The sequence below is a fragment of the Dipodomys merriami genome, unplaced genomic scaffold, assembly GCF_024711535.1.
Source record: "Dipodomys merriami isolate MVZ:Mamm:240054 unplaced genomic scaffold, mDipMer1.0.p SCAF_3, whole genome shotgun sequence".
Classification (NCBI taxonomy): domain Eukaryota; kingdom Metazoa; phylum Chordata; class Mammalia; order Rodentia; family Heteromyidae; genus Dipodomys; species Dipodomys merriami.
In genome coordinates this window covers 109146044-109160280 of record NW_027204492.1, presented here as the reverse complement: position 1 = coordinate 109160280, position 14237 = coordinate 109146044, and the positions used below count along the sequence as shown (strand labels likewise).

Genomic DNA, 14237 nt, shown 5'->3' with positions numbered 1-14237 from the left:
CTTTTCTTCTTAAGGCTAGTACTCTACCACTTTAAGCCACAGCACCATTTCTGTCTTTTGGGTAGTTAATTAGAGATTTTCTGCCTGGGCTGACTTTGAACTGCAATCCTGAGATCTCAGCCTCCTGAATCCTCCTAGGATCTGTGAACCATCAGCACCTGGCTTAATTAGTTCTTATACAATTTTCAGTTATCTAAAATCTCATTGGTATTATTTCAAAGTATTTAAAAAGAATCTCATCAAAATATCTTCAATAGGTAGTACTTACTTAAGAATCATAGTCATTGTTTCTTTTCGATCTTTTCCTTGGAAAGGTAGTGTACCAGTGAGCATTTCAAACTACAGAAAAGTAAAATAACCGTAAGTAATAAGTTTCAATAAGCATAAAATCTCAAGGCCAGAAGGTAAATAAGCATTACCTTAATTATAACTAAGTTTTCTCAAGGTACTACCTATAAAAAGTTTATTATTCCTTCTATATTTGTTTTTGTGCCAGTACTGGGGCTTGAACTCAGGGACTTGAGCTCTTGCTTGGCTTTTTCCTGATCCATGCTGCTATTCTACCATTTGAGCCACACCTTCATTTCTGGGTTTTGGCTGGTTAGAAACAAGAGGTTTCTTTCTTTCTTTTCTTTTTGCAAGTCCTGGGGCTTGAACTCAGAGCCTGAGCACTGTCTCTGAGCTTCTTTTGCTCAAGGCTAGCACTCTACCATTTGAGCCACAGTACCAGTTCTGGCTTTTTCTGTTTATGTGTACTCAGGAATTGAATCCAGGGCTTCATGCATGCCAGGCAAACACTCTACCTCTAAGCCACATTCCCAGCCTGTTTTTTCCTTTTCAAATGAGGATAAAACTGAAACAATTAATGGGCTACACAGTTCCTCTACACGGCAGGCAATTATTTTCTGGTTATTTATTACATATACTATAAAATACCAAATGCAAAAAATACTAGTTTCTATTTCATAATATTCACTGTTCGTTTTCATTTAATAAGAAAAATAAGAACTCCCACCTTCTAAACAGAACAAAACAACCTTACCATTAACACACCAAAAGACCACCAGTCAGCGCTCTGAGTATGACCTCTACGATTAACTACTTCTGGAGCCATATATTCCACAGTTCCACAAAAAGAATATGCCTTCTTTTCATGGTCAATAGACTCTTTACTTAGGCCAAAATCTGCCAAAATAAGTATTGATTTCATAAATATCCCACAATTTGCACACATCAATTTTAAACTTTCAATTATAGTATTTACATTATGTTTTCTATTGAGATTAGGTGATTACATAAATTTCACATATTTCACAGTAGTATGGGATAGAGATACTTAAAGTTACAAACACATTTTAACCTTCACTAGGCAAATTGTCATTATCATGGTCTATAAAGTTTGTGAATTCTATGAGTTTTGACAATACAACTATTTCTTCCACATCAGGTGATATTTACATTTCTTTCCTTTTTACATTAATTATTGGTGCCAGTCCTAGGGCTTGAATTCAGGGCCTAGATGCTGTCCTTGAGCTTTTTTTTTTTTTTAAAAACTCGAGGCTAGTGCTTCTACCACTTGAGCCACAGTTCACTTTCAGCTTTTTGGTGATTAATTAGAGATAAGAGTATCATGCACTTTTCTGCCTGGCTGGCTTTGAACCACAATCCTTAGATCTCAGCTTCCTGAGTAGCCAATAAGCATGCGTCACTGGCCTGGCTTATAAGTTTTTTTTAAAACACAGTTTACTACTCAATATTTGTATTATAATCAATTTAAAGGAAATTGATAGGGTGGGAGAAAATCTATTTTTATTTGCTTAATTAGTTATATAAGGATATTTCTGTTTTATTTCCAAACATGCTTATAATGTATTACAATTAATCTATGAGAATATTTTAATAAGATGAGGATTTTTACCTGTTAACTTGATATGACCTTCTTCATCAAGAAGAATGCTAAAAAAAACAAAGCCAGAAAATCATGTAAATCATCAAATAGAGATTTATATAAGCTACAACTAAAAATTATGTTCTAAAATGGTATTGAGATTTGAAATCTGGCCTTGCAATTGTTTGGAAAGCTCTCTTCCACTTGAGCCACACTCCAAGCCCCTTTATGTTTTAGTTATTACTTTTGATAGAGTTATTACTTTTGCTTAGGGCTATCCTTAAAACCACAATCAACTTATTTATCTCTCTTGTAGCTGGGATTACAGGCATGTACTACCACACCCAGCCAGCTGAAATTACTGAAAGCAAAGTTAGAATAAATATGATCATTTGATACCTTAGACTGTTAATAAGAAGGCAAAGGCAATAGGGGAAATTATTTTTGACATATATTCATAAGAGATCTCAAAGACAATTCCATCAGCTTGTATTAATGAGCCAGATGTACCTGAAAATTATTTGGAAAAGAACCCAACAAGGTCTATTCAAAGATGCTTTTTATTTGATGGTACTGGGAATAGGACTTAGGGTCTTACACTTGCAAAGCAGATGCTCTATTACTCGAGCCATACTCCTGCCTTTTATTTTTATTTATTTATATTTTGTTGGTCGTGGGGGCTGAATTCTGGTCTGGGTGCTGTCCCTCAGCTCTTCAGCTCAAGGCTAACACCCTACTACTTGAGCCACAGCGCCACTTCCAGCTTTTTTCTGCTTATGTGTTACTGAGGAATTGAACCCAGGGCCTCATGCTTGCGAGGCAAACACTCTACCACTGAGCCAACTTCCCAGCCCCTGCATTATTTTTAAAATATAATTTTATTTTATTATTATAGTGTTGTACAGAGGGGCTACCATTTCATAAGTCAGGCAATGAGTACGTTTCTATTTTGGACAATGTCACACTTCCTTTACTTTCACCCAGTTTCTCCTTCTCATCCCTGTTCACAGGTTACACAGGTCATTTATACATGGTGTATAAAATTACATGATTTTATTTGTTTTTCCTCCCTCCCTCCCTTGCTGTGTCCTCCCTAAAAGAAAAACAAAACAAAAACAATCATAACCACTACAACTATCAACACCAACAATAACAACAAAAACATGAGTTATTTTTGAAATAGGGTTAGCCTGGGCTGGAGTCCTCCTATTTTTGTGCCTCCTGGGGATGACAGGTGTACACCACTATGTTTAGCCACTGTGCTTCCACCATAGTTGGGTAACAGTACTTGCTACCACTCTCAGCATTGAGACGAAGTCTCTTGAACTACTTTCTCCCTAGGCTAGCCTTGAACAGCATTCTTAACTCTTAGTATTTTACTACAGGTGTGAGCTACTGTGCCCAGGTCCAAGCTGCTCTAATGGTTTTCCAGAATGTCCTGACTACATCTCCCAATGCTTGCAAAATAGAAAGAGCCTATATATTTTAGTTAAAGTCATTCTCTTCATAATTGTGTTTTGTGCTGGTCCTAGGGCTTGAACTCTGGGCCTGGATGCTATTCCTGAGCTTTTGTGTTGAAGGCTGGCATTTTATCACTTGTGCCACAGCTTCATTTCCGGCTTTTTGTGGTGAATTGTAGATAAGGGTCTCACAGATTTTCATATACAGGCTAGCTTTGAACCAGGATCCTAAGATCTCAGCCTCTTGAATAGCTAGTATTACAGGTGTGAGCCACTGGTACCTAGCTCTCAGTAAATTTTAAGGTATTTAACACAAGTATCTTTTTCTAATTTTTTTCCTGACATAATCTATACCCACCTTTCAACATACTACCGTTTTATGTACATTCTGTTTTTCACTGAGCTATCCTTTTACTGTATACTTTCTCCTATGTCTACTCTTTCCCAGGAAATTGTGAGCTCCTAGAGGTTTTGAACTTATTTGTTTTTGTTGTTCAGTGTCTGTGGAGTACAGACAAATAAATGTTTGTTAGCCAGTTACTGGTGGCTCATGCCTATAATCCTAGTTACTCAGGAGGTGTGCCCTGGGGAGTGGTAATATGAAGTTAACAGAGGTAGAAAAAGCCAGGAGCTTCTATCTCCAACAAATCAGCCGAAATGCAGGCTGGAGATATGGCTCAAGTAGTAGAGTGCCAGCTGTGAGTAAGAAAGCCAAGCAAGAGTTAAGAGTTCATATTCAGGCAGAGAGGGTAGAGATGATCAGATCTGTAACTGACAGAAAGTAAATGCCATTTAGTGAATGAGCTCTTTGGTCCATGGCCAAGAAGATTGGAAAATGACACTCAGGTTTCTGGCATGAGAACATACTCCAGTGGAGAATAATGCCATTAATTATGTAGGTAAAGAAGCGAATAAGTAAGCAAGCCCCATGCTGGTGGCTTATGCTTATAATCCTAGTTACTCATGAGGCTGAGACCTAAGGCTCAGAGTTTGAAGGCAGCTTAGGCAGGAAAGTTCATGAGATTCTTTTATTAATAAGTTTTTTTTAATTGTGAAAATACCATACAGAGGGGTTACAATTACATGAGCAAGGTAATGAGTACATTTCTTAACAAGCGTTGTTGCCTCCTCCTCTGTTTCCCCTTACCATCCCTGATCTCCAATTAGTTACCAAATAAGCCAGAAGTGAAGCTTCTGGTTGAGTGCTAGCTTTGAGCCAAAGAGTTTAGAGATAGCACCCAGCTCCTGAGTTCAAGTCCTATGATGGGTACACATATACACACACAAAGAAAGAAGTAAGTGCAATAAGCTGATAAATATAGTAAGTACTATGAGCCCATAACTGTATTTCTGGATAGGTGTTTTTTTTTGTTTCCTTATTTATTTTTGTTAGGGCTTGAACTCAGGACTTAGGTGCTGTCCCTGAGTTTTTGTGCTCAAGGCTAGTACTCTACCACTTTGAGCCACAGAGCTCCACATCTGGTCTTCTGGTGGTTAACTGGAGATAGGAGTCTCACAGACTTCCTGTTCTGGCTGGCTTTGAACTGTGATTCTTGGATCTCAGTCTCCTGAGTAGCTAGGATTACAGGCATGAGCCAACAGTGCCCAGCTTGATAAGTATTTTAGTATGGTTTCAATACACATAAATTAACCACAGTAGAAGTGTGGCTCAAGTGGTAGAACACCTGCCCTGAGCAAGAAGGCTAAGTGACAGGGCACAGGCTTCTAAGTTCATGGCTCAATATTGGTGTGTGCATGGAAGTTCTCTCGCGCGCGCGCGCGCGCGCGCACGCACGCACGCACGCACGCACACACACACACACACACACACACACACACACACACACACACACAAAGATGAGGGAAAACAAAGGAAGGGGTAACACTGATCAAAATGTACTGTAGTCATAAACTGATTTGTTGAGTTGAAACTTCTTCGTACTACTAAAGGTAATAGAATATCATATCACAAAAAATCTAAGAATGCAATTTCAAAAGTTTATATAGTGATGAGGTGTAGGTACTCTAAATGCAATGCTGTGGGAGTTCTTTAAAGTTACTTTTTTAAGTACCAACTTAACAAAAATACAGTATTGAACTTAGTAGCATGATTTCTTACTTTTCTGGTTTTAAGTCTCTATAAATTATTCCCAGGCTATGTAGATGGTCTAAAGCAAGTGCAAGTTCAGCCAAGTAGAATTTGACATCTTCTTCTGTGAACATCACCTAAAATAAAATAATATTTTTTACCTCTATTTCTTTTTGTGTGTGTCATTTTTAAGTATCCACTTGAGAGTTTAAATATTCAAAGAATTTATAAATATAATTATATATAGCTTTATTTACAATTTACTCAAGAAAGAAATCTGAAAAATAATCTTATCTGTCAAGCAAAACCACTTATTAAATCTTAACTATGCACTGTGGGGGCCTTAATTTTACATTTAAAGTAATAATTATATTCAGGGTTGTACCACTGTTGCACCCCACCACAGTGTTATTTTAGAAGTGAAAGTGATATTTAAAATGCATGCTCAATTGCCACTATTAATTGTTTAATGCTAATGCATTATCACTTCTGAAAAATACTATAAAACAAGCAATGGCTAAGCTAAAGATAAATGGTCAAATGAAAATTCTGCTTTCATGATAAATTCAAAAGAAAGGCAAAGAACTTTCTGGCTCAGGTTCTTCAATGTAAAAATCTGTGCACTAGCGAAAATATGATAAGCATAATAATAAAATATAACAAAGCTTTAGTTGAAACAGCATAAGCAGATAAAAAGAGACATTAATTATATACCTCTTTGGATAAGCGTGTAAACAAATCTCCTCCCCTGAGAAAATCCAAAATAAGATACAGTTTCCCTTCAGTTTGAAAAGCTGAATGAAGAAATGAAAATTTTGATTTAATTCATTATAGTTTAAATTTTAGGTAGCTCAATTCATTTACAAGTAAATATTATTTTCAGAAAATTGATGATTTTATCACATAAAATTTTTACTTAGAAGAAAACAGATTTCTCTTAGTTTCCATGTGGGAATGTCAAATGCAGCATTTCTTATTATGGAAACCAGTAGACTTTCAACAGGCAAAAATATTTCAGGAATATAGTAGTTCTAAACAATAAGCTCTGAACAATAAGAAAAAACTCACAGTAGAAAAAGACTTACTTAACCATGAAGTAAAATACACACCATACTACATGGGTAGGTTGATTAAATTTAACTACACAGAGAAAAGAGTCACTGTGACTTTATCCACTAAGAAAAATCATGTGGCTTTATAGAAAAGTTGATAAAAGTTTAAAGATGCTAGCCCGGTGCTGGTGGCTCACGCCTGTAATCCTAGCTACTCAGGAGGCTGAGATCTGAGGATTGTGGTTCAAAGCCAGGCCAGACAGGAAAGTCCGTAAGACTCTTATCTCCAATAAACCACCAGAAAACCAGAAGTGGTGCTGTGGCTAAAGTGGTAGAGCGGCTTTAGCTGAAGAGCTGAGGGACAGTGCCCAGGTCCAGAGTTCAAGCCCCATGACTGACAAAAAAAAAAAATTAAAGATGCTGACATTAGAAATCTTTCTTAAGTTTAAGACGGGATTATGTACATGGACTATAATATAATAGCATATTATTATTAGAACAAAATGATCATTATACGTTCCATGGCTACCTCTCAGAAACCAATTTTGTATTTTAAAATAAACAGTATAAAATAAAATCTAAGAAGTCATGTTTAATTTCCACGACTTTACTATATATATCTTCTAAAGGCATGCAAATTATACACATTCATATATGACAATACACTTAGGTGGTGGGGGAATGAGTTTATGGGATGAGATAGGCAGCAGTTCAAAACTTACCATAATGCAATTTGACAATAAAAGGATGGTTAACTTCTACCAAGATATCACGCTCCATTTTTGTCCGAACACGGTCTCGAACTATAAAAATTGCACATATATTACATTGTAATTATCCATGAAAGATAATGTTAAAGCAGATTATTTTTGGTGTCTACTTTAAAATTTGCTTATGTGTATAAAATGAGATTTTTATTACTCTTAAATTCACAAATTAATATAAATATTTTCACTATATTATATAGCCAAAAGAAAATTATGTACAGTTATAAAATCTGTGCTCTAAGGAAAAATTAGAGAATACATTGATGATTTTAATGTAAATTCTAAAAGTTTTTAAATCAAAGTTGTGAATGTAATTTTTTTAAAAAAACAAGGCATCCTAGCCGGGCGCTGGTGGCTCACGCCTGTAATCCTAGCTACTCAGGAGGCTGAGATCTGAGGATCACGGTTCAAAGCCAGCCTGGGCAGGAAAGACCGTGAGACTCCTATCTCCAATAAACCACCAGAAAACCGGAAGTGGCACTGTAGCTCAAGTGGTAGAGCGCTCGCCTTGAGCTGAAGAGCTGAGGGACAGCGCCCAGGCCCAGAGTTCAAGCCCCACGACCGACCAAAAAAAAAAAAAAAAAAAAAAAAAACCAAGGCATCCTATAAAATATTATAACATTAAAAACTGGATCAGGTTTTAATTCTTCTACTAACTCTATCACTGCTATAAAATGTAGCAGATATGATGAAGGAGAGACAGACCCAAAGGTCTATTCTGAGGGAGGGAAAATGAGAAGAGAGAGATGGAACACCATGGTACAAATGAAAGAGAAAAGATTTTTGTAGTTTGAAGTCACCTCTCAGCTATAAAATGAGGCTAATACTACTGGACCATTGAAAAGTTTGTGGTCACTTGATAACATTTCTACCTAGAGCCTGGTATATAAGAAATATTCAAGTAAGTGGTAGTTATTACTATCATATCCAAAGTAGCACTGTGAATATGATTAAGGAATAAAACAATGAACAGTGTACAAACTCAGAAAGAGCAAGATAAGCTTTACTTGCATAGAAAGGCTAGAGGAAAGTCAGGGTTAGAGTACAAGCTTTAAGAATTTTCTAGTGGACTTTAGGATAAGAAAAAGAGGGACTGAACATCAGGTATGGAGTATCAGCACAAGTAAGGTCATGAAGACATGAGTAATAAAAAGGAAGGAAGCAAATTGGTGTTGAAACAAAAGTTTGTAAGATGGAACAGCAGTTTTATCCTGAGGGCAATTTCTCTTCCAGCAATGAACAAAGTCTATATGGTAATAATTTGAAACACAAATAACCATTTTCTATAATTCTTTTATTTTTGAGTGGTGTAAGTTTAAAAAAAATTCTTACCATTGTAACTAATGTTGCAGTGATAATTTTTAATCACATGAATTATTTTCTGAGGTTATGCTTTCAGATTAATTTATCAATATTATTAATAATAGCTCTTTTTTTGTCAGTCATGGGGATTGAATTCTGGACCGAGGCGCTGTCCCTCAGCTCTTCAGCTCAAGGAGAGCACTCTACTACTTGAGCCACAGTGCCACTTCTGGTTTTCTGGTGGTTTATTGGAGATAAGTGTCTCACGGTCTTTCCTGCCTGGGCTGACTTTGAACTGCGATCCTAAGACTCAGCCTCCTGAGTAGCTAGGATTACAGGCATGATCCACTGGTGCCCAGCTAATAGCTCTTTATACATATTACAAACTGCTTTCTAATTTATATTCCCACCAAATGAAGTAATATCCCACTATTTTAACATGCATTTCTTTGATTTTTTTTCAGCAAAACCAAACATTTTCTCAAAGATTATTTTATCTTCTATTTAAATTATTCTGAAGTATTTTACACAGAAGTTGTAATGGTATTTATTACCAACTCCTAACTGTCATTCTTTTTACATTTGTTAGTTGGAATTCTATTGGAAGGAATAGCTTTCCCATCTTCCTCACTAATTCACTTATGGATTAACTCACAGATTGCTATTCAGTTCAATGGGTTATACTTTATTATTGTTAATTTGGTGAAATGTTCAAAATGTTCCAGATTTAGCCAGCTGAAGACCTTTAACCAAGATTTTAAATTAATATACTATTTGAAGGAAGTACTTTCCTGTTTCCTATTTAAATTATTTTTCATTGTAAAAATGTTATTTTTTTGTATTGTCAATTAGTTGTAATTTATTCAACAACTCTTTTACAAGTTTCCTATATGTGCTAAGTTGTAAAAGTCAGATTGGTTGGAGTTTCTTATGGTGTAAAGTTGAAGGGAAGACAGTTTCTAGGATGCTCAGGGACACAACTTGTGAAATCACTAGTTCATTTCCAATTCTTCTACAAACTGTTTTGTCATAGAGCACAGCAACTACTTGATATTTGTAACAAATATACACATATCATTTAATATAAGACATAAAGTAATATATTTAAAGGTAACTGGGAATAACAGCTGTTATTACAAGTTTTCCCTAAACATTTAAAGCATTATAAGTTACTACAAATTGAAGAGAAAGAATTGACATTAGGAATCAATACATCAAACATATATAGATTATGTGGTAAAATAAGTAGTATTAGTAATTAAAAGTAAGTGAGGGTGCATGTGTGTTTGTGTGCTGGTACCAGAAATTCACTAGGACTTTAACATCCTTGCATGGCTTTTCACCTATGGCTGGTACTCTATCACTTGAGCTATACTTCCAGGCAGCCCAGATTTATGGTTGATTAAAGATATAGTATCTGCCCTGGCCTCGATCCTCAGATCTCAGCCTCCTGAGTAACTAGGTTACAGGAGTGAGCCACTGGCACCCAGCATTAAGTATTATATCTTTTTGGGGTGGTATTTGGTGGCACTATGCTTGCTACGCAGAAGCTCTTCCACTTGAGCCACATCTGTAGCACTATGTCTAGTATCTTCTAAATGACTTTTTACATATTAAAAGCATAAATTTGTATTAGAATTTTCAAAATCCCAGGCTCATCACAAAAACTTACTTGGAGACTAAAAGCCAAGATTATAAGAATCTTTTAGAATTAAAGCTATTTTGCATCTAGTAAATTAATAAGTTTTCCAGTATATTAAATAACTATTAATTTGAAATCAATTTTACTTTCAAACCAAGGTTTACTTGGCTTGAAATTAATCAAACAAAATTTAATCTCAAATTCTACTTGTCTTAAGCCCAAGATAAACTTTCTTTTATAATGTGGCAATTTCTCTTCTTTCTCTCTCCCTCTCTATTTTTTTTCTCCTCTCTCTTTTGTTAACAGTACTAAAGATTGACTTCAGGGCCTCTTGCTTAGTAGGCAAGTACTCTATCACTTGAGCCATGCCCTCAGTCCAGAAATTCCTGTTCTTAATTATATGACTAACACAGGACAAAAAAAGTCACTAAAAAAGGCAGTAACAGGAATATCAATTCAGAATATAAGTAAGTGACTCCCAGTCACATGAGCTCTACATGGAGACCTTTCAGTTTGTTTTGAGTACATGAACATTCCAAACAGCAGAAGCACTTACCTTTCAGTGTAGCCTTCTTCAATACCTTCATGGCATAAAGCTGTCTAGCATCAGAGCCTGAGATTTTTTTAACTAAGAAAACCTGTATTTAAATAAGAGAAAAAGTATTATCAAGTATCACAAATGATCTTCCTTTGTTAAAATAAGACTCCTTCATAATAAAACTTATTTCCATATTGTATCTATTACAATGTATATCTATTCTGATATATATTAAGATTATATTCTGTATCTATGTACATAAATTCTGTATATATATTCTGATACATTACAGATATTCAATGTATCCCTTAGAAATAGTTATATACAGTAGTTATAACTTGGGATGTCAATGTAAGTAAATTTTTTTCTCATTTTGTTATTTGCCATTTCCCAAAGAGCATGTGATACAATAAGACAGAGAAAAATCCTACATGTTTAAAGTGTAACACAAGTAGTAATGGCCCGGATTTAGCAAAAAAAAATTGTTTTGAGTCCACTGACTTTTTTGGGGATGGAACAGAGGGCCTCACATATGGTGGGCAAGTATTCTACCACTAATCAATCTCAGCTTCCTATCAAAATGAGCCTTACAACTTGGGGGGGAGTAAGTGGGGGGAAAAATGAAGGATGGGGTTACTGTTTAAGAACAAATGTAATCATTACCTTACTATGTAACTGTAACTCCTCTGCTCATCACATTTTCAATAAAGATTTAAAAAAAGAAAAAAAATTCTGTATTTCTTTTGACCAGTACCAGGGCTTGAACTGGGTCTTGAAACTTGCTAGGTTTTCTTGTTCATAGCTAGTACTCTATCACTCAAACTATGCCTCTAGCCTAGATTTTTGTTGGTTAATTTGGAGATGGGAATCTTATGGACATCTCTGCCCAGACTGGATTTGAATTATGAAACTCCAGATCTCAGACTCCTGAATAGTTAGGAATATGGATGGGAGCAATTGGTGCCCAGCCTCAAAATTATTATACAGGCTTCCTCTTGACAATTTTCTGTTGATAAATTCACTGTTGTTCTTTCCTTCTTTATTTTCTTTTTGGGGGGGGGGTGTCCGGTCGTGGGGCCTGAACTCTGGGCCTGGGCGCTGTCCCTCAGCTCTTCAGCTCAAGGCTAGCGCTCTACCATTTTTTTTTTTTTTTTTGCTTATGTGGTGCTGAGGAATCGAACCCAGGGACTCATGCATGCAAGGCAAGCGCTCTACCACTGAGCCACCTTCCCAGCCCTGTTGTTCTTACCTATATATGAAAACTACAAACTAATCTCACTTTTGGGAACCTTTTGAAACATTTATACTACAGAACCCTAGTCATAAATGTCTAATGTGACTACAATTCCCTGACTTTTTTTTTTTTTTTTTGCCAGTCATGGGGCTTGAACTCAGGGCTTGGCACTGTCCCTGAGCTTCTTTTGCTCAAGGCTATTGCTCTACCACTTGAGTCAAGGTGCCAGTTCTGGCTTTTTCTGTTTATGTGGTACTGAGGAATCGAACCCAGGGCTTTGTGCACGCTAGGCAGGCACCCTACCACTAAGCCACATTCCCAGCCCTCCCTTTTTACAATCAACAAAATTATCACATAAACTTGAATTCAAATTTCTAAATATATTTTTATTTTTCAAATTTTTTGGACTGCTTTGAAACAAAATGTGGAACTTGTGCAAAATAAACTCTACTCAAAATAACTCATGGTCATGCTATATCAAGGCTAATACAATACTATTCATTTTTACTGTAACATTCATGGTATTTTTTTTTTTTACCAAGTCTTTAAATAGACCTTCTAAATGGACATGGGTTTCTACTCATTTTCCCTACCCTGTTTTTGATCTGCCACAGGTGGGAAGAGAAGCAATTATATTCAAGAATTAATTTTAGAGTAAGTTCTCAATTATCTGACTTAGCATACCAGGACTGGCAGCCCAAATTAACAAAATGATTCACTGAACTGATTCTAGGGCAAGATAAGAGTGTTCTTGTTTTAAGAAATGGTGCCAAGGAAATAGAATCAAGTAAAAAGCAAGACAACTCACACAGAAACCCTAAGGCAGAATATGTTGCTTTACTATAATCATATCTTCCCTGCCTTCAACAAGACCCATCTTTTAGCTCCTTTCAGAAAATTATGGGAAACAATCTAGGAAGAGAAAAGTATTCTTAATTCATGTGCTTCTAATGTAGATTGCTGTTCAGTTAAAGGCAATCACGAATTATGAATACTTTTGAGCAGAAATAAACTAGAATTCAGTGGCGATAATTAGGATTTATCTGAATCCTTTTTTTATTAAGATTCTCCTATCAGGTCTTTTCCCAAAAGAAAAATTCTTGTGGATGCCAAACTTTCTTCAGCAGTTCCTTGAAAACACCTTTTTAACACTTTTCAGTACTTCTTAACTTGCAGAATACTTTAACAGGCAATTGTAATACATCACCATGACAACTTTGGGAGGCAGGCATACTAAACAATGCCAATTTTTATAGCTATCCAAATTAGGGCTTAGAGAAGTTAAACAATTTGCTTGGTGTCACAGTGGAGGTTTGGGAATAAGATCTGGACCAGCCACCCAGTACTGGGTTTTAGCTCACAGTACTCTTGAACAGCAGGAATCCCAGCTGCCACCTGACCTTCCTTTCCAGAGCATTTCTGACCTTTCTAACTCCTCCACGAAGCTATTCTAAGCTCTGACAGGTCATCCCTATTTTCTTGGCTTACATTGGCCTTTAAGGATGAGTAAGAAGGGAGACACCCTATTTTTAATGTTTGTTATTTATAGTAAGGTATTTAAGTTACTTACAAAATAAAAGGAGAAGCATGCTAATTCCTAGGAACTTAAATATTGTGCTCTCTTAAATCTAACACATAAAAATAAACTCATCTATTTATGTTTATTGAGTTGCATGATAACATAATTTAATGCCAGATATTATGTGTTTGGCCTTACATTATTTCTCAACACTACCCTATGAGGTCAGGGCTATTACTCACTCATTAATTCTTTTCAGAATTGTATGCTAGGCACTGTGCTACTGGTTAATGCTGAGGCAGGCATGGCTCCTGCACTCATGGAACATAGAGTCTAGTGGAGGAACACAGCTAATAAAGAATTTTACGAGGGGAAAACTGCAATTATGTTAAGGGTTATAAAGCTGAAGTATGTGATGTTGAAAGGGTGTATGTAATAGGGGATTATGACCCAGGCAAGACAGAAGAGAAACTTCTTTGAGATCACAGGTACAAAAAGAGCTAACCAGCTGAGGAAGGGGTTGTGTGGGACAGGGTATTTCTGGCAGAGAATAAGGAAGAGGAAAGGCTTTCTATTGGCATGCCTGAGTAAAAAAGGCCAGTGGGTTCAGAAAACAGTAAAAACTACATAAGATTCATGCTTTAGAGGTAACCAGGGGTCAGGCTGAGGGGCTCCTTAGATATTAAAAGAACTTGTCCTTATCATAAAAGCAAATGGAGGTCACTAAAAGCTTAAGGGGTTAAAAT

At 36.1% G+C, this 14237-nt stretch overlaps 1 protein-coding gene across 6 annotated transcripts in view; it reads right to left on the bottom strand.

The window, feature by feature from the left end:
- Rps6ka3 (ribosomal protein S6 kinase A3) overlaps window positions 1-14237 on the bottom strand; it is a 100046-nt gene that overhangs the window by 32603 nt on the left and 53206 nt on the right. For all 6 annotated transcript variants that reach the window (XM_070040731.1, XM_070040730.1, XM_070040733.1 and 3 more), the window contains 7 exons: window positions 10757-10838; window positions 7212-7292; window positions 6152-6231; window positions 5468-5574; window positions 1919-1956; window positions 1043-1185; window positions 269-339 (listed from right to left, as the gene is read on the bottom strand). In XM_070040731.1, coding sequence (XP_069896832.1) covers window positions 269-339; window positions 1043-1185; window positions 1919-1956; window positions 5468-5574; window positions 6152-6231; window positions 7212-7292; window positions 10757-10838 — 602 coding nt within the window. The remainder of the gene's footprint in view (window positions 1-268; window positions 340-1042; window positions 1186-1918; window positions 1957-5467; window positions 5575-6151; window positions 6232-7211; window positions 7293-10756; window positions 10839-14237) is intronic.